We start from the raw sequence: 20,941 nt of genomic DNA on the forward strand, positions 1-20,941 counted from the left end.
GGGGAAGATTGAAAAAATTGGGTTTGTTTAGTCTGGGGAAGACTCAGAGGGGACATGATCACAGTTTTCAAGTACATAAAAGGTTGTTACAAAGATGCCAGAGAAAAATTGTTCTTCTTAACCTCTGAGGATAGGACAAGAAGCAATGGACTTAAATTACAGCAAGGGCGTTTTAGGATGGAGATTAGGAAAAAAACTTCCTGTCAGAGTGGTTAAGCACTGGAATAAATTGCCTAGGGAGGTTGTGGAATCTCCATCATTGGGGATTTTTAAGAGCAGGCTGGAGAAACACCTCTCAGGGATGGTCTAGATAATACTTAGTCCTACCTTGAGTGCAGGGGACTGGACTAGATGACCTCTCGAGGTCCCTTCCAGTTCTATGATTCTATGAACCAAAGGTGAGAGAAGAGCAGAATCAAAGGAGTCACTTTGGGGATTCTCCCTGTCATTGTCCCCAAGACAGCTGTCTCAGGTTTACAAAGTGGTTTGATGCTCCAGCCTTTATACAGTCTGTCCTGGCAGTGCCCCCTTTCAAGGGCTGGAACTAGTTTTAGGTTTTGACAAGCATGACCCCGGGGGCTCTGAGACTGGGCCTTCTTGCCTCAGCACACCTTGTTTCTTTCTGTGGCTCCCCAGAGGGTCCAAATGAGTAGATATGCCTCATAGAGACTGTGAACATAAGAACTGCCCACTGCATCAGACCAATGGTCCATCTAGCTCAGTGGCCAATGCCAGGTGCTTCGGAGGGAAAGAACAGAACAGGTAACCATCAAGTGATCCATCCCATCACCCATTCCCAGCTTCTGGAAAACAGAGGCTAGAGACACCATACCTGCACATCCTGCCTGTGACACTCTTGCAAAAGCCCCCATGTCTTAATTGAACATGGACAAACACATAGCTGGAATCAGTCTGACTCACCTGTGTTAGTATTGTTAAAACAGGTATTAGGATTATAAGAATGTGTTTCGACTTCATTGAATGCTCGTGAGTTGCTGCCTGGGTTAATATCTGACTAGTTGCATTGTGAGCCTCTGTGGCTATGTAAATCACCAGACAGGAGATTTTTGCACCATGCAAAACAGCTCAGCACAAAACAGAATTATTTCAATGTAGGCATGGACGGGATCTTGAGAGGTCGCCTACTCAAGCCTCCTGTGCTGAGGCAGGACCAAGTATCCCTAGATATTCCCAGGCTGGTGTACCTCTAACCTGATCTTAAAGACCTCCAATGAAGGAAATTCTACAACCTCCCTTGGAAGCCAATGCAATGCAAACACAGACCAAAAGAACGCTGTACACACACAAGCTGGGCTTGGGGTTAAGGGGAGAGGCAAGAATTGAAACAATCTGGGTTCAGTTTCCAGTTTTGCCCCAAATTCTCCATGCAAACTTGAGCAAATTACTTCAGCTCTTTGAGCTTGTTTCCCCATCTGTAAAATGGAGAGTCGCCTCCCACCATTTGCCTATTTAGCCTTTGAGCTTTTTGTGGCAAGGACTCTCTGTCACTGTGGGCATGTCTACACTGCAGTTCAACACCGGCGACTGGTCTGTGCCTGCTGACTTGGGCTCACAGGGCTCAGGCTGTGGGGCCATTTAATTGTGGTATCGATGTTCCGGTTTGGGCTGCAGCCCAAGGTCTGGCACCCTCCCACCTCACAGGGTCCTTCAGCCTAGCTCCAGCCCTAACCCAGACATCAACACTGCAATTAAACAGCCCCTTTGTGTGAGCCTTGTGAGCCTGAATCACTTGGCATGGGCCAGCTGTGGGTTCTTCATGGCAGGGTAGAGATACCCTTGGTGTTTGTTCAGCACCTGTCACAATGGGGACCCTGACCTTGGTCAGTGTCTGTTCAGAGCCCTGCACAACAACTTCCCTGCTCTCAGTAGGCACCTGTGCAGTTCCTGGCACAACGAGTGCCCCAGACTCGGTCAGGGTTTGTGCAGTGCCCGGCACATTGGGGGACCTGATCTCAGGCAAGGCCTGAGTCATGCTCAGTACGATAAGAGCCCTGATCTCAGTCAGACACCTGGAGAGAAAAGCAGGAAGATTTTCAAGAATTTGATATCAGTAGTTCAGAACTGAGGAGAAAATGGGGCACATGCTAAATATTTGCTAATATAAGAGAGAAACACCAACATTGGGGGAGATTTTATGTCACCATTCAACAGTTCAAGAGAAAAGAGGGGGAATTTGAGGGGATTATACAGCAATATTCAATCAACAACAGAATGGGATGGATTCTTCCTGCCTCACATTCACATGGCCAGGAGGGAGCCCTGGGTGATGTCGCTTTCACAGGGGAAAGGAATGGGGCTGGAGTCAGAAAGTCACTGGCTGTGACTGTGAAATCACTGGCTGTGGGGTCTGGAAATGTGACTAGCAGGTGGTGTCTTGGGGGGGCTACTGGGTTGGGCAGGGTGGGGGAGGGGAAGTAGCTGGACTGGGAAACCTGGGGCTGAGCCGTCTCCATGGGGGACGCTTGCTCCTCCCTTCCCTTCCTGGCCTTTCCATGCCCTGTTGCCAGCAGAGAGAGGCCCCCCCAGCCCAGCCCAGCGGTATCCCTATCTCAGGGCTCTCCCTGCCTCTGCCCATTAACCCTCTTCCCAGTTCAGAAATCACTCAGGGGAACGATTTCCCACCTAAACAAGGACAAATCAATGCAGGTAAAAATGGGGGAAACACCCCAAACCTGGGATTTGAACTGGCCATTGGCGAAGTGGAGGGAAAATGGGGCACAATCGGGGGAGGGGAACAGAGACCTGCTCAGGGATTTGAGGGAAAGCGGGGGGGGGGTCATCCTGGATGTTGCTCGTTGCTCTCTAGAGAGAAAGGGGGCAGGGCTGGAGAGGATGGGGGGGTCCCCACGGGAGGGGGCAGCAGTAAATCCATGGGGATCTCAGTCCCCCCTTTCTCTCCCCGCTCCTCGGGGGTCACCTGCTCTTCTTCTTCCCCGCCCATGTCCGGCCTACACAGACATTTTCCATCCGCCCCTTTCCCAGGTCTCCCCCCCGCTCGGCAGCCCCGTCCGGCCCCACGCAGAGACCCCAGTGGGGCTGGTCCCCTCCCCCCGGGACCTCCCGTGGTGCCAAGGCAGAGCCTGGCCGGGCCCAGGGGCGTTGGGCTCCTGCTGGGACAGCAGCTCCAAGCCCCCCGCGGGCGCTGCCCCCCCCCCCCCCCCAGGGAGCAGATCCCGGCGCTGCGAGATGCCGGGTCCCCCCCGGACACTGGGGCAGAGTCACCGCCCCGTCCCCGGCGCTCGCTCAGGTACCTGGAGGCTGCAGTTCCGCAGCGGGGCGGGCCGGGCCCGGTGCCGCCCCAGCGGGAGCGGGGCCCGGGGGCGTTAATGGGTCTCCCCGGCACAGACCCTCCTGCCTGGCCCCGCAGCGCCGGGGAGCAGCAGCGGGTGAGCGCTGCCTCTGCGCATGCCCAGAGCCGGGAGACACAAAACTCTTATCCGGCCCCAGGAGAGGCTCCAACGGCCCCGCACGAGCCAGGCAGAGCCGCAGCGCCCCGCGCGCGTTTGCAGCCCAGCTCGTCTCCCCACCCCCCGCTCAACGTCACTTCTGCTCCCGGAAGGGCAGGAACTACAGCTCCCAGCCTGCCCCGGGGGACGCTTCCGCCCTCTCCAGCCCAGGGAAGGGAGGGTTTTAGAACCTGTCCTCCTCCTCCCTGTCTAACGTCACTTCCGCTCCCTGCAGAGTCAGGAACCACATCTCCCAGAGTGCTCCGGGGGGGTGCTTCCGCCCTCTCCAGCTCAGGTAAGCTGAAATTGCGCATGGTCCGTGCGAGTCCCCGTGGGGGCGGGAGAACAAAGTTGCTGCTGCCGCCTCCGTGTGATCCGGGGCCCGGGCTGAGCAGCTGCTACTCCCCGGGGTCTCTGCTGGGGGAAGCCCGGCATTAACTTCTTCGTGCCTGGCCGGGGGGCTTTCTCCAGCTGGGACTCGCCCCCTGGGCAGCCCCGGGCCGGAGCCCCCCGGTGAGTGAGAGACCCCGCGCTGGGGCCGGGCAGGAAAGTGACTCTCTGCCCCCCGGCGGGGGGGTCCCCTGTGGGAGTTGCGGGGGGGGGGAAGGTCAGTGGGACGCGGGGGGGGGGGAGGGGGTTGAACTGTTTCTGGGCAGCCAGGAAATCCCCCGGGGGGGGAAAGTGGCGGGCGGGGGGAGGTGAGTTAATTGGATCCTGTCCCTGTTTGTGCCACTTGCCTCTCACCCCCTGATACAAATTCTCTCTAGTTCTTCCCTTTTCTCTCTCAATATCTCACACGTGGCTATAAAATCCGGAGAGATTCCCCCCCTTTCCCCTCAAATGATCAGCTCTCTCCTCTCCCCCGATTTCCCCCTGGTCTCTCTATGAGTCTCAATGTCCATTTAAAATCTCTTCGAGGTGGGGGATTTTCCCACCCATTTTATTTGTTGCCTCTTTCTATGTCATCATCAAATGTCAGTTCTTGAACATGGATATAAAATGCTTGCAAATGTTGCCCATTTCCTCTCTCTTCATTGATCAATTATTGATGTGAAATACACTTCGATTTTACCTCATGTCAACAACTGATAGAAAATCCCTCTGATTTTCCACTTTCCTCTCTCTAAATTGCAAAAATGGATCCAAAATCCCTCAGATTTCCACCCTTTCTCTTTCATTTCTGAACATTGATCTCAAATCTCCGGTTTTGCCTCTTTCTATGTCATTATCAAATGTCAATTAAAAGTCTTTTTAGGTTTGGGGCCATTCCCCATGTTTCTAAATCCCAGCAACTTCTCCTTCCTGGGAGGGAACCTGTTGCCCTGAGTCATTCTCCATCCTGGTTGTTGCAGAGGGTTCAATTTCCCAGTGATTCTTTCCCCTCCTCAATTGTTCCCTCCTTTATCTCTGTTAAAATCTTTGCCAAAAAAAGAGACCTGCCCCATATTTAATACACATCAAAGCCAGAGGCCTCCCCCTGTTTGGGGATCAGTAGCCCCCACCTGGTCACAGGAGAGTTGGCTGGATGCTTTTCTTTTCTCCAGCTGGCACGGGATGAGGAGGTTGCTCTGAGTGCAGCGTAGGTCCGGAAGTATCCCAAAGCCCATGATAAATGGTCTCTGTGAGGGGTTGCTTCCCACAGTGCTAAGATGTAACCACCTCTGGGGTGGGTCCATGGCGGGCATTATTTGCCGGTGATAGGGCATGGAAATTTCTTGCCTATTTTAAGGCTCTCCAGGCCTTCCATTCTCCTGTTCAAGAGGCATCCCCTAGGGCTCCCTCTGCCTGTGTGACTGACCAGCAGGGGGTGGTGGTAACTCTCTATCTACTTCTCAGACACTGGGAGGTAACACTGTTGCTCTGGGGGCAAGGGGTGTCTGTGTGGGGAGATTTCAGCTGGAGCTGAAGGGGGCATTGTGGTAGGGGGACGTGTTTGGGTGACTGGGCAGGGGGTACCCTAGTCAGGTTGGTGGGTTTTTGGGGTTTTGGGGGGGTCGTTCTGATGTGCCCAGCCCTGAGGCTATGGGTCCTGGAGGTGGGTATTGCTGGGGGCCTGTTGGCCCCAGAACAGTGGGGGTGGGTGTCTCTTGGGGAGGCGGGGCAGGGGGTTAGAGGGAGCCTGGTGCTGTGCCAGGGGCTCTGTCTGGGCTTCCCCCGCTGGCTCCTGGGATCGTTGCCATGCCCAGTGCACAGAGCTGGGGGGAGGGGGGGGCGGCGGGGGGCGTGGAGCTCTGGCACTAGGTCAGGGAATGCAAGGCAAGCAGAGTGAGGGGTCCCACTGTAAAGCATCAGGGGGTCCCGCTGGGTGGAGGAGGGGGTCCCAGACAAATGGCATAGCAGATTCTGCTGGAGTGCGGGGGGGAGGGGTCCTAGGCAGGCAGTGAGGGATTGAGTTCCCGGTGGGGAGTTCCCTTGGGGGGGGGTCTCCTGGCTGCTGGGGGCTCTTGGTGGGGGGAACCCTTTGGGATTCCCAACCTGGCAGTCATGGTCTGGTGGGGGTTCTCTGGCCAGTGGGGCTTTGAGGAGTATCTGGGGTCCCTGGCCAGGGACTCTGGGGGTTGCATCCCTGGGAATATCTGGTGGGACCCTGGCTGGGGGATGTCTGGGAATTGCTACTAAACATGATCCTTCTCTTTGATCAACTTGTGCCAGAGTCCTGGCTCCAAGCACTGCCCGGCATTCCCCAGTCACATGCCCTGTCACTTTGATAACTTTCTATCCACTTATCGAACACTGCGAGTGTGAAATCACAGATTTTGCTTTTCTCCTCTTTTGAAAACTGCAGGAACTTTCGGTCCCGTTTGGAAAATTTGTGCCCCCAGTCCTTGTTCTTGAGCTTGGGGGTGAGGGAGGTGGGAAGGGGGTTAGCACTGCCACACAATGGTCTCTTCCACAGCATTCTGGACTCATTCTTTCTGAAATCTGGTTTCACTGATACCAATGTTAATCCAGAGTCACTGTATGGAAAGACAAGGAGTGACTCCAGATAGACAGTGGGGCAAATGAGATCAGCAATTCTCCCTGTGAGGAGGGGCTCTCATTAGCTGCTCTCCCCAGAGAGCTAAAGGAGGGAAGGCTGCTCAAATGCTCTGTCCCTCTCTGCTCAGGATATTGGGCTTCAGCTTCCTGGGTCAGACGCTGCAGCCTCCATTGTGATCTGGGAGACCAGGCTTGGCAGCTGCTACTCCCCCAGTGGGGGTTCTGTACTGGGATGTGACCTTAATGAAAGCTTCTTCTCTGCCTGGCCCAGGTGATGACTTTCTCCAGCTGGTACTAGCCCCCTAGGGCAGCCCTGAGCCCTGTTAATACTAAATTCTGAGCCAGACATTCCAAGTAACTGAAAGAAACGAAGGGAAAATGCTGGGGGTCTGGCCTTAAAATGACTCTACACAAACAGGCCCCCCTCATTTCTCATCCCTTTAGCAATTGCAGGAGCAAATCCAGCCATGGGGGAGCAAACTACCCAGGAATGGGACTTTCCTACCAGACAGGCAGGGAGAGAGGACAGGGAAAAAGAGAGAGGAGACAGAGAGACTGAAAGGGGCCGTGGGAGAGAAGAGTTTTGAGAGAGATTTCCAGATCTCTTATCTGCCCAGAAAGATGTATTACTGCACCCTGGATAGAGTCACTTTCCTGTGGAAAAGATGAGAAGCAAACAGAGGAAAATCCAGTTCCTGACTCCATATCCCTCCTGCTGGGGTGTGGCTGCCATGGGGTCAGTGTCTGAGGGAATCCCCCACAGTGAATCCTTTGGTTCTGCTTTTTTCTAGCATTGTGTTCAGAGACTTTCTTATGGGATGGGGGGGGAGGGAGAAGGGAGGTTAAAAAGGTCTCTGTGGGCTTAGCCTGGCAGGAGGGGCCAGGTCTACACTGTATAAAGAGATCAAGCCTTCCTCAGCATGGCAGGCTCTAGGGTGTCTGTCTGCAGGGAAAGGGCCTGGGGGAAGTGTGATGTGAAATTAATTAAAGCCTGTTTTGAAACTTCCACAACTGCCCTTCTCACCCTGCCAGGCTGCAGAATAACGTCCATGTTTTGCTCCAGTTCATCCCGTCCTCTCATTGGACAGGGTAGAGAAATGGCTGCAGAGGAGCCAGTTCAGGTAGGTATTATCAGGGGGTTGCTGGTGGGTTTCTGCAGGAGGGAGGGGGGCAGCAAATACACCGGAGATGGGAAGGTTTGCACAGTCTGGTTTGGAGGTTGGAGCGGGGCAGGAAATGCACAGGGTGGAGAAATGGAGGAGGACAGGGTGTGGCAAACCTGCTGGGAGTTGTTTAATAAGTGGCTTAGATTCTAGGAACAGACCCATGAGGTTCGGTGGTGGAAATGACCTAATTTATTGAACAGAAAATAACCCAGCTACATGGGGCTAGGAAAATTGACCAGACTCGTAGTGCTGAAGCCTGATCTGACTAACCAGTGGCTGCCGTGAGATATGAAAGGGGCACCCACCAGTCAGGCTTAGGGGAGATTCCCCTCCCTTCATATCCAGCTCTTCAGAATGGGGAGGGTGTTGGGCTTCCTACCAGGGAGCTCTCCCTGGACCCTGCTAGGGGCTCCATCTCCTGTATCAGTCTGTGGCTAGTAGGTGTGTGATGGATCTGCTGGGAAAGCGGAGGGGCTCTCTCTTCGTCCCCTCACTCTGGTGTTTCCTGGATGCTCTGAGCAGGGTGGGGGTGGGACTTTGTTGACTGTGATCCACCCAGAGCTTCCATTTGATGGGCTCCTCTTCCCCACGAATACTGGGGCTGTGAGTGGAGCAGCAGGTATTGAGTGTTGGACTCTTGCTATTTCAGGGGCCGGTGACCTTCGAGGAGGTGGCTGTGTATTTCACCAGGGAAGAATGGGCTCTGCTGGACCCCATTCAGAGAGCCCTCTACTGGGATGTCATGCAGGAGAACTATGAGATTGTGACCTCGCTGGGTAAGGGTTACTGTCCCCTTGGTTCTTGGAAGGGGAAATGAAGAGTTAAGGTTCACGCCAGCCCCACAATGCCACCTCTACTCTGTCCTGTTTCAGCATCACCCCAATATGCCAGTGACACACCCACTACCGGAGACCCTCCCCTGCTGCAGAACACTTTGGGAACAGAGCACAGGAGCAGTATCGCACAGTGTCGAATATCTCCGGTTTGCTCAAGTAAAACTGAGGGTTAGGTGCGTCATAATCAACAGAAGGTTCCTACCCCTGACCTCTCAAACCCTGAGCCTTCTCCACCCAAACCTGAATGTGCTTGGGGGTGTAACGAGGAGGCTGTTGGAATCAGAGCTGCTGGTCCAGGGTTACTTATCACACAGACACTCAGTGCGCCCTTGAATGCTGGCTGGGAGTATCCAGAGAAGGAAGCTCAGTGGCGGATTTAGCGTTAGTGGGGCCCTGTGCTCAGCTTCATTTTGGGGGTCCCTCCTTGGGACCCAGGCAAGAAAAAGAACACTCTCATCTCCCCCCACCCCCATTTTTCATTTTTTTTCTTCCTATTACTTATAGGAGGAGGATGAAGTAAATGAAAATAAAGTGAGGTACCTTGCTTGTTTTTTGTAGTCTAACCGATTTTTCCACAGACCACTTGAAAATCACTGAGGGTCTCGGTGCACCACTTAATGATCTTTCCAAATATTGTTTGTGAAGCGCTTTGGATAAGAGCCCTTTATAAAAAAATGTAAAAAATGTTGGGGTGCAGGGTCTGGCCAGGAGTTAGGGTGTGGGAGGGGGCTCAGGGCTAGTGCAGGGGGTTGGGGTGTGGAGCGCTTAACTGGGGCAGCTCCTGTTTCATGCGAACGATGCAGGTGGGGATGTGGGGGGGCAGGAGTCAGGGTGGGCATGAGGCTGTGTGGGAGTGCAGGAGTCAGGGCTGGGGGGGGGTGTGGGGGGGGAAGGGGTTATGGGTGGTTGCAAGAATCAGGGAGGGCAGGGAACTGGGGTGTGTTTGAGAGGGGTGAAGGAGTAAGGGCTGGGGGTGTGAGGGGGTGCAGGAGTCAGAGGAGGGTGGGGCTGTGTGAGGGCAGGAGGTATGGGGGGTTGAAGGAATCAGGGAGGGTAGGGGACTGAGGTGTGTGTGAGAAGGGTTAAGGAGTCATGGCTGGGGATGTGTGAGGGGGTGCAGGAGTCAGGGCTGGGGGTGTGGGCTGGGGTTGTGGGGGTGCTCCCAGCCCCCTACCCTGAGTGGCTCACAGCAGGGGCTGGGGGGGTATGTGATAGGGGAGTGCTTTGTAAAGCAGTCAGCAAGCGACCAGGGAGCTTTGCGACCAGGGCTGCTAACAGGGAATTTCGTTAGGGAGTTTGGAAGGGGAGTGGGAAGGGGGCGAGGTACTCTTGCCATTCTTTAAAACATTTAATCTATAATACAAACTTCTTGATTTAAACAAAAACCCTATTGTTAACCTAGGTAGCTGTAAGAGAGAATGCAGGCAGAAGCCCAGCAGCAGAGTGGGGGCTATCCTGTTTATTGCACTCAATGAAGCATGTCTGATTACCTGCCCTGTGGGTGGATGTCGTATGTGTGCATTCGGTGCAAGGAGCTCCTGGCCCTCAGAGACCGCGTGGAGGCTTTGGAGGCCAGGGTGGCGGAACTGGAGGAGTTAAGGGAGGCAGAGAGGTATGTTGATGAGGCTTTCTGGGACACTGTAGAATTGTCCCACCTCCGGTCAGACAGCCCCTGCGCTGTTGAGGAGGTTGAAAGGCCCAGGGAAGCAGAGCAGTCAACGGGAGCAGAGGGAAACCTTCCCATATTTGGGACCCTCCTTCCAGATGGTGTTGGGGTAATCTCTTGCACCGAGGTTACCTCGCCGGGGGAGGGAACTCCAGTCATTAGGAAAAGGCAGCTGTTAGTAATGGGAGATTCGATCATTAGAAACGTAGATAGCTGGGTTTGTGATGACCGGGAGAACCGTATGGTGACTTGTCTGCCTGGTGCAAAGGTTGCGGATTTCTCGAGGCATCTAGATTGATTTATGTGTAGTGCTGGGGAGGAGCCGGTGGTCGTGGTACATGTAGGCACCAATGACATAAGGAATGCTTCCAGTTCCACACGCAGGGCCAGGTAGGCAGGCAGCGCTTCAGAGTCTCAATGCATGGATGAGACGATGGTGTAGAGAGGAGGGGTTTATATTTATTAGGAACTGGGGGAACTTTTGGGATGGGGGGAGCCTATACAGGAAGGATGGGTTCCACCTAAACCAAATTGAATCAGACTGCTGGCACTTAATATTAATTAAAAAGGTTGCAGAGCAGTTTTTAAACTAAGAGATGGGGGAAAGCTGATGGCTGCAGAGGAGCACGTGGATCGGACAGAGACTTCTCTTAGAGGAGAGTCTAGTGATAGAGACTTTCTAGTTTTAGTCAGGAAGAGAGGCTGGAAAAGGATAAAGTAGGGGCCGATCAGACGAGAAGCATTCACACACAAAAGAATCTGACACCTCAGAAAAGGGCAGACAAATAAACAGTGATAAGTTTTTTAAAGTGCTTGTACACAAATGCTAGAAGTCTGAATAATAAGATGGGTGAACTAGAGTGCCTCGTGATAAAGGAGGATATTGACATAATAGGCATCACAGAAACCTGGTGGAGTGAGGACAATCAATGGGACACAATCATTCCAGGGTACAAAATATATAGCAAGGACAGAGCAGGTCATACTCGGGGGGTGGGTGGCACTGTATGTTAAAGAAAATGTAGACTCTAATGAAGTAAAAATCTTAAATGAAACCGCATGTTCCACAGAATCTCTATGGATTAGTAATTCCATGCTCTAATAAGGATATAACAATAGGGATCTATTATCGACCACCTGTCAAAGACAGTGATAGTGAGAATGAAATGCTAAGGGAGATTAGAGAGGCTATCAAAATAAAGAACTCAATAATAGTGGGAGATTTCAATTATCTCCATATTGACTGGGTACATGTCACCTCAGGACAAAATGCAGAGACTAAATTTCTCGATACTTTAAATGACTGCTTCTTGGAGCAGCTGGTACAAGAACCCACAAGGGGAGAAGCAACTCTCAATTTAGTCCTGAGTGGAGCGCAGGATCTAGTCCAAGAGGTAACTATAACAGGACTGCTTGGAAACAGTGACCATAATATAACAACATTTAACATTCCTGTGGTGGGAAGAACAACTCAACACTGTGGCATTTAATTTCAGAAAGGGGAACTATGCAAAAATGAGGGGGTTAGTTAAATAGAAATTAAAAGGTACAATGACTAGAGTGAAATCCCTGCAAGCTGCATGGACACTTTTCAAAGTCACAGTATTAGAGGCCCAACTTAAATGTATACCCCAAATTAAAAAACACAGCAAAAGAACTAAAAAAGAGCCACTGTGGCTTAACAACCATGTAAAAGAAGCAGTGAGAGATAAAAAGGCATCTTTTAAAAAGTGGAAGTCAAATCCTAGTGAGGTAAATAGAAGGGAGCATAAGCACTGTCAAATTAAGTGTAAAAATGTAATAAACTCCAAAAAGGAGTTTGAGGAACAGCTAGCCAAAAACTCAGAAGGTAATAACAAAATGTTTAAGTACATCAGAAGCAGGAAGCCTGCTAAACAACCAGTGGGGCCCCTGGACGATCAAGATACAAAAGGAGCCCTTAAAGACGATAAAGTCATTGTGGAGAAACTAAATGCATTCTTTGCTTCAGTCTTCATGGCTGAGGATGTTAGGGAGATTCCCAAACCTTTTGTGGGTGACAGATCTGAGGAAGTGCCACAGATTGAAGTGTCACTAGAGGAGGTTTTGGAACTAATTGATAAATTTAACTGTAACAAGTCTCCGGAACCAGATGACATTCACCCAAGAGTTCTGAAAGAACTCAAATGTGAAATTGGGGAACTATTAGCTATGGTTTGTAACCTATCCTTTAAATCAGCTTCTGTACCCAATGACTGGAAGATAGCTAATGTAACGCCAATATTTAAAAAGGGCTCTAGAGGCGATCCTGGCAATTACAGACTGGTAAGTCTAACACCTGTACCAGGCAAATTAGTTGAAACAATAGTAAAGACTAAAATTGTCAGGCACATAGAAGAACAAAAATTGTTGGGCAAAAGTCAACATGGTTTCTGTAAAGGGAAATAATGTCTTACTAATCTATTAGAGTTCTTTGAAGGGGTCAACAAACATGTGGACAAGGGGGATCCAGAAAGCCTTTGACAAGGTCCCTCACCAAAGGCTCTTACATAAATTAAGTTATCATGGGATAAGAGGGAAGATCTTTTAATGGATTGAGAACTAGTTAAAAGACAGGGAACAAACGGTAGGAATAAACAGTAAATGTTCAGAATGGAGAGGGGTAACTAGTGGTGTTCCCCAAGGGTCAGTCCTAGGACCAATCCTATTCAACTTATTCATAAATGATCTGGAGAAAGGGGTAAACAGTGAGGTGGCAAAGTTTGCAGATACTAAACTACTCAAGATAGTTAAAACCAAAGGAGACTGTGAAGAACTTCAAAAAGATCTCACAAAACTAAGTGAATGGGCAACAAAATGGCAAATGAAATTTAATGTGGATAAATGTAAAGTAATGCACATTGGAAAAAATAACCCCAACTATACATACAATATGATGGGGGCAAATTTAGCTACAACTAATCAGGAAAAAGATCTTGGAGTCAGTGTGGATAGTTCTCTGAAGACATCCACGCAGTGTATAGCGGAAGTCAAAAAAGCAAACAGGATGTTAGGAATTATTTTAAAAGGGATAGACAATAATACAGAGAATATCTTATTGCCCTTCTATAAATCAATGGAAACAATTAATTTAGACCCGATCATTTTAGATGTATATTTGGGATTATTTTTTCCAATGGGCTGCAATATGTGCTATCCTGACATTTAGTACTGCTGAGATCCTGCATTCAGTAATATCCCTGCCCTTCCTGTTCCCTTTCTCCACTGAACCCCACCAGCCCATGCTTACTGTTTCCAGCTTCCCCAGGACTCTCTCACTTTGTCACTGGACCTCTCTGTCAGCAAGAAGCAGTGCTAGGGAGACTTGCCCTCTCTCTGGAGACTTCGATTTCTGGGACATGGATTTAGTTTCTCGGTGTTTTAGGAGCCTCTTTGAAATTGAGTGTCTGTGACGTTAACCACAGTGCAATCTGGACTGTTGAACAGCTGTGTCCCCTCAGTTCCCCAGGCTGGGGTGCCTTTTACACTGCTTTACTGTGAGAACGGCCACCCCTGGGCAGGTAACACACAGTCTCCAGCATGTAACTCGCTCCCAGCCACACAGTATTGAGTGCTGCTAGTCAGCAACTCACAAATTCAAGTACACCACAGGAGAACCCCAGAAAATTCTCTGGTCCCAGACTTTCCCCCAGAAATGTGCATCTTGCCCTGTTCAGCACACTACTGAACAATGCAAGCTCATATGAAGTCTGTCATTTCATCAGTGGAAAATGACATGCACCAGCCTTGTTATCCCAAATGGAGTTTCCAACACACTTTAATCCAAACACACTGGTTAGATAAAACAATAAAACAAAATTATTAACTACTGGGAAAAAAAGATTTTAAGTGACTACAAGTAATGAGGCATAAAAGTCAGAATTGTTTACAAAAGAAATGCAAGATAAAACACAAACTAATGTTTAATTTAAACTAAAACGGATTTAAAACAAATGTTTCTCTCACCATATGCTGAGACAGGCTGGCTTTCCTTTCAGCCAGGACTCCCTCTAACCCGCCCCTGCTGCCCAAGTTCAGTTCTTCAGGAGTTGTCATGAGCAGAGGGAAAGGGGAGAGAGAGAGTCTCATGCATTTTCCTCACCTCTTTTTATAATTCAGTCCTTTGTACTAGAAACCACTTCGGTTCTCAGCTGAGTCATGGTGACAAGCTGTCGTAGATACGAGCTTCAAGTGGTCCCTGTGATGGAATGTAAATGTCTTCTTCACACCTTCCCCCTGCTGGAGAATGGTGATTTGACCATATGTTTGCCTTGCTGTCTCTGAGGAACTTAGGGTTAGGGTTGCAACTTTTTCAGTAATATCATACCGTAAAATCTCATAACTTTACGTACAATGTTGCTACACATTTTAACAGGAGGATATTCAATAGATTATGTCTTTTCAAATGATACCTCACAAGCCATACGGTGATAAATGAAGGGGAGGGGAAGGATCTCCCTTTTATAAACACCCAGCCAGCCAGTTTGCTGTAAAATCCCTGTTGGTGTGAGTTCTCTGCTTGCTTTACCTGTAAGGGTTAACAAGCCCACAGGTAAAAGAAAAGGAGTGGGCACCTGACCAAAAGAGCCAATGGAAAGGCTAGAACTTTTTTAAATGGAAAAGTAACTTTCCCTTTGTCTCTTGTTCTCCTTAGAAGGAGACATGGAGTAGCAATGCTGTGCATGGCTTGAAGCCGGTATGAAAATTCATCTTCCATACCTAGAAGAAATCATTTGGATAGGGAATGTTTAGACAGACACAATCAGGTTTATTTTTTATTTTGGCTTTTGGATCTCCTCTGTGCTATCCCAGATGCTTTTGTTTGCTTGTAAGCTTTAAGCTGAACCTCCAAGAAAGCTATTTTGGATGCTTACAACAATTAATTATTTCTTTTAAGAGCTAGCAAAAGCCTAAGTTCCAGATGTATTGTTTTCCTTTTCAATTTTAATAAAATTTACCTCTTTTAAGAACAGGATTGGATTTTTGGTGTCCTAAGAGGTTTGTGCATGTTGTTTGATTATCTGGTAGCCACAGCTAATTTCCTTTGTTTTCCTTCTCAGCTCTTTTCCGGAGGGGAGGTGAAAGGGCTTGAGGGTGCCCCAGAGGGAGGAATTCTCAAGTGCTCCTTCCTGGGTCCAAGGGTTTGGGTTTTTTTTTTGCATCTTGGGAGGTTTAATACAAGCCTAGAGTGGCATGAATTAATTTTTAGAATCCTTGCGGGCCCCCACTTTCTGCACTCGGAGTGACAGAGTGGGGATTCAGCCCTGACACATACTATGTACAAAATTGATCATTATTTTGTAGAAGAGTGAACATAGGGGTACAGACTTGCACAGTGTCTGTCTATGTGTTTTCCCAACATATACGTGGGTATTTCAATCCCTCACAAGTAAGGTGTTCGGCATCTTCAAAGACCTGGGGAGCCGGTCCTGGGAATTCACTGGTTTATTAAGTGTGACACTGTATGGAATTAAGAGACACTTTATATTATTATTATTATTATTATTATTATTATTATGAATACCAATATGATAAAATTGCAATGAATTGTGCTAGATGTGCCACGTAAGGTGTCAATGAAAATGTTATGATTTTCCAAGCATGATAATTTTGTTTCTATCTTTGTATCACCTTTGTATTGTGAGTTATAGATATGTAGGGTATATTTGTATTTCCAGACCTGTGCAGTGTGTGACAAAGTTCCTCCTCTATCTTGGTGGGTCCTGTGCTTATTGGCTGATTTTCTTGCCTCAGAGATTCACCATGTGGGTTGGGGAACAGCCCAGAGACCTTCCTCTCTGGAAAAACCCACAGTCCAGGTCAATTGGGAGGTTTGGGGGGGAACCCAGGCCCGCCCTCTACTCCGGGTTCCAGCCCAGGGCCCTGTGGACTGCAGCTGTCTATAGTGCCTCCTGTAACAGCTGCATGACAGCTACAACTCCCTGGGCTACTTCCCCATTGCCTCCTCCAAACACCTTCCTTATTCTCACCACAGGACCTTCCTCCTGGTGTCTGATAACGCTTGTGCTCCTCAGTCCTCCAGCAGCACACCCTCTCACTCTCAGCTCCTTTCGCCTCTTGCTCCCAGCTCCTCACACTCACACCACAAACTGAAGTGAGCTCCTTTTAAAACCCAGGTGCCCTGATTAGCCTGCCTTAATTGATTCTAGCAGCTTCTTCTTAATTGGCTCCAGGTGTCCTAATTAGCCTGCCCGCCTTAACTGGTTCTAGCAGGTTCCTGATTACTCTAGTGCAGCCCCTGCTCTGGTCACTCAGGGAACGGAAAACTACTCATCCAGTGACCAGTATATTTGCCCTCTACCAGACTCCTGTACCCCACTGGTCTGGGTCTGTCACAAGTGTTTCTGGGTGACACCCCCAGACATATTGGCATCAGTGCTGCCTAGCCTGTTGAATGGCCCATCCAGGGTCATCAGCTGTACAATGAGCCCATGGAAAGGATTAAGGGGATAGACCTATTGAGTCAGCAAGACATGCAGGGGTTTGCCTGTGTACTGAGAACTCCAAGGCTTTTCCATGCCATGTGCTGTGAAGCTTGTGTTTGGGACACAGGAAGTAGAAGCCACACAGCAAAAGGAATATAAAGGGCAGCTGCATCCTCTCCATTTTGTCTTCAATCCCTCTTCCTACCTCTGGATCAACTTCTCTACAAACTGAAGCGTTGAACAAAGAACTGAATAATGTGGATGTGTTCCAGACAGCCTTTCAAGCCAGGAACTCACCAATACTGCTAAGAACCAGATATATAGATTTCTGAATGTATCTGACTGCTTTCCCATTTAACAACTCCCTTCTTTCTTTCTTTCTTTTATAATAAACCTTTAGTTTAGATGCTTTCTTGCTTTCTTATAAACCTTTAGTTTAGATTCTAAAGGATTGGCTGGCATCATAGTAATTTGGGTAAGATCCAAACCTATAGTGACCGGGTAATGTGGCTGACTCTGGGGTCAGAAGAACACTTTGTTTATGTGAGCAGAGTTTTTAAATAACCTCTCATGGTACTGGACCTAGGTGCTGATTGGGAGTCAGAGAACTGGAATGCAATAAAGGGGGCTGTGTGATTTCTTTTTTCAGTTTCTTGATAACCAGTGTGGGGGATCAGAAGCACAGTTCGTGACTGGTCGGTGAATTTAACTTCATTGTTAACCACCAGTTTTGGGAGCATCTGCTCTCCCTTTTTCAGCCTGCCCTGATCTTGGCATTTTCAGTGAGGACTGCCCCAGGCACACTGGGTCACACTAAGTACTGAAGTTAAATTAATAGAGTGTTTTTTATGACACAGTCATATGAAATCAACTGAACTCCTTTATATACTTTCATCTGAGCAGGGTTTCCAGTTTCCAAATCTGATGTGATCTCCCAGCTGGAACAAGGGGAAGTGTCATGGGTCTCAGATCTCCAGGGTTCAGAGGAAAGACAGATCCTGAGAGCTCCCTGCACAGGTGAGGAAATATTAAGCCAACTCAGAATCTGTAAGTGCCTGAAAGAAACATCTGGGATGCCCTACAAAGCCTTTTGGAGGTCTCTCAGTTCATTATTGTCCCTAGCAGGGGTCATATCCTCAGGGTAAATATAGCTCATGGCTTCCTGTAGATCCTAGCAGACACCAGGCAGTAGCTTCCTCCTTCCCCCTGTGAATTTGGATGGGATGTGAAGGCCAAAATGATCTCCTCCTCTCCTATTTAGGGGAAGAATTTGGAGTAGTTCAGTTCCTGATTTTTATTTGACCTCTCTCCAGTACTTGTTTTGGTTTGGCCTTCCCCTTTCCATCCCTGTTTGAGGTTTCTGTCTCTATCACAGCAGGTGATGCAATGGTATGTGAGAAAGAGGAGCAGAATTCTCAGCAGGAAAATGTTGAGCAAGTGGATAAACACAGAGCATTATCGCAAAGATCAAAAAGGAATGTGTCCAGGAGTTATGAGAAGGAAAAATCCTGTGAGTTTCAGCACAGACCAGAAAAAGAGCAGGGAAACCAGCCAGGGGAGAAAATGGGTAAATTTATTTCCTGTCGGGGAACTCAGAAGAGTGTCAAGGAAACCGCAACACAGCAGGAAATCCTCATGGGAAAGAGGAAAAATACATGCAGTGAGTGTGGAAAATGCTTCACTCAAAGATCAAATCTTATTCAGCATGAGAGAATCCACACAGGCGAGAGGCCCTATGAATGCAGTGAGTGTGGGAAAACCTTAACTCAAAGATCAGGCCTTTTACTCCATTGGAGAATCCACACAGGGGAGAGGCCCTACGAATGCCATGAGTGTGGGAAAAGCTTCATTAGCAGCTCAGCCCTTTCTAAACATCAGAGAATCCACACAGGGGAGAGGCCCTATGAATGCCATGAGTGTGGGAAAAGCTTCACTCACAGCTCAGCCCTTTCTAAACATCAGAGAATCCACACAGGGGAGAGGCCCTATGAATGCCGTGAGTGTGGAAAAAGCTTCACTCACAGCTCTCACCTTACTGGGCATCAGAGAATCCACACAGGAGAGAGGCCCTATGTATGCAGTGAGTGTGGGAAAACCTTCAATCACAGCTCGCACCTTATTGGGCATCAGAGAATCCACACAGGAGAGAGGCCCTATGAATGCCGTCAGTGTGGGAAAAGCTTCACTCACAGCTCAGCCCTTTCTAAACATCAGAGAATCCACACACGGGAGAGGCCTGAGGAACCACCTGATCAACATCCTGTACAGTAGACAGGAGAAGATCAAGAATGAGCTCTCAAAACTGGAGACTCTCATACAAAACCAACCTTCCACACAAACTTCCACGTGGCTGGACTTTACAAAAATGAGACAAGCCATTTACAATGCACACTTCACTTCTCTACAGAGGAAAAAGGACAGTAAACTATCTAAACTCCTACCTGCCACAGGGGGCTACAACAGTGGTAACCACAACTCACCTAACAATATTGTTAATCTATCCAACCACACACTTAGTCTGGCAGAAGAGTCTGTCCTATCTCGGGGACTCTTTCTGTCCCACCATCCCCACAAACATGATACAGTTCTGTGGTGATCTGGAAGCCTACTTTCGTCATCTCCGACTCAAGGAATATTTTCAATGCACCACTGAACAGTGCACTGGCCCACAGGAACCCTCCTACACTACAAGAAGAAGAACTCTGCGTGGACTCCTCCTGATGGTCGAAATGACAGACTGGACCTCTACATAGAGTGCTTCCGCAGATGTGCACAGGCTGAAATGGTGAACAAACAACAAGGAGTCTGGTGGTACCTTAAAGACTAACAGATTTATTTGGGCATAAGCTTTCGTGGGTATAAACCTCACTTCTTCGGATGCAAGGTTTTTACATCCGAAGCAGTTTCTCCTCCCTTGGTGTTCACACCTCAACTGCTAGCAGAGCACCTCACCCTCCCTGATTGAACTGACCTCGTTATCTCCATACTGATCTATACCTGCCTCTGGAAATTTCCATTACTTGCATCTGAAGAAGTGAGGTTCTTACCCACGAAAGCTTATGCTCCCAATACTTCTGTTAGTCTCAAAGGTGCCACAGGACCCTCTGTTGCTTTTTACAGATTCAGACTAACACGGCTACCCCCTGATACTTGAACAAACAACATCACTTGCCCCATAACCTCAGCCATACAGAACGCAGTGCCATCCACAGCCTCAGAAACAACTCTGACATAATCAAAGGGGCTGACAAAGGAGGTGCTGTAGTCATAATGAACAGGTCGGATTATGAGCAGGAGGCTGCCAGGCAACTCTCCAAGACCACATTCTACAGGCCACTATCCTCTGATCCCACTGAGGAATACCAAAAGAAACTACACAATCTGCTCAAGAAACTCCTGGCTATAGTACGGGAACAAATCTACACGGGGACACCCCCAGAGCCCTGACCAGGGGTATTCTATCTGCATCCATAAACCTGGAAACCTTGGACGTCCCATCATCTCAGGCATTGGCACTCTTACAGCAGGATTATCTGGCTATTTGGACTCTCTCCTCAGACCCTATGCTACCAGCACTCCCAGGTATCTTCGAGACACCACCGACTTCCTGAGGAAACTACAATGCATTGGTGTACTTCCTGAAAGCACCATCCTGGCCACCATGGATGTAAAAGCGCTTTACACCAATATTCCACATGAGGATGGATTACAAGCTGTCAGGAACAGTATCCCTGATGAGGCCACAGCATGCCTGGTGGCTGAGCTTTATGACTTTGTCCTCACCCACAACCATTTCAGATTTGGGGACAACTTATACCTTCAAGTCAGTGGCACTGCCATGGGTACCCGCATGGGCCCCCAGCACGCCAACATTTTTATGGCTGACTTAGAACAACACTTCCTCATCTCTCGTCCCCTAGCGCCCCTCCTCTACTTGCACTACATTGATGACATCTTCATCATATGGACCCACGGAAAGGAGGCCCTTGAAGAATTCCACCTGGATTTCAACAATTTCCACCCCACCATCAACCTCAGCCTGGACCAGTCCACACAAGAGATCCACTTCCTGGACACTACCGTGCAAATAAGTGATGGTCACATAAACACCACCCTATACCGGAAACCTACTGGCCGCTATACTTACCTACATGCCTCCAGCTTCCATCCAGGACACATCACATGATCCATTGTCTACAACCAAGCCCTAAGATACAACCAATTTTGCTCCAACCCCTCAGACAGAGACAAACACCTACAAGATCTTTATCAACATAAGAAAGGCCGTATTGGGTCAGACCAAAGGTCCATCTAGCCCAGTATCTGTCTACCGACAGTGGCCAATGCCAGGTGCCCCAGAGGG

The 20,941-nt window shown here is 49.1% G+C and overlaps 1 protein-coding gene across 1 annotated transcript; it reads left to right on the top strand.

Annotated features, from left to right (window-relative positions):
• Positions 1 to 3,736: 3,736 nt before the first annotated feature.
• LOC135894482 (zinc finger protein 154-like) lies at positions 3,737 to 20,013 on the top strand. The gene is made up of 5 exons (XM_065422584.1): positions 3,737 to 3,762; positions 7,479 to 7,567; positions 8,262 to 8,388; positions 17,482 to 17,595; positions 17,954 to 20,013. Exons 2-5 carry the CDS (start codon positions 7,496 to 7,498, stop codon positions 18,847 to 18,849), a joined length of 1,209 nt encoding a protein of 402 aa, XP_065278656.1. The 5' UTR covers positions 3,737 to 3,762; positions 7,479 to 7,495; the 3' UTR covers positions 18,850 to 20,013.
• Positions 20,014 to 20,941: the final 928 nt, after the last annotated feature.

This window comes from Emys orbicularis, chromosome 25, assembly GCF_028017835.1.
Source record: "Emys orbicularis isolate rEmyOrb1 chromosome 25, rEmyOrb1.hap1, whole genome shotgun sequence".
Lineage (NCBI taxonomy): Eukaryota > Metazoa > Chordata > Testudines > Emydidae > Emys > Emys orbicularis.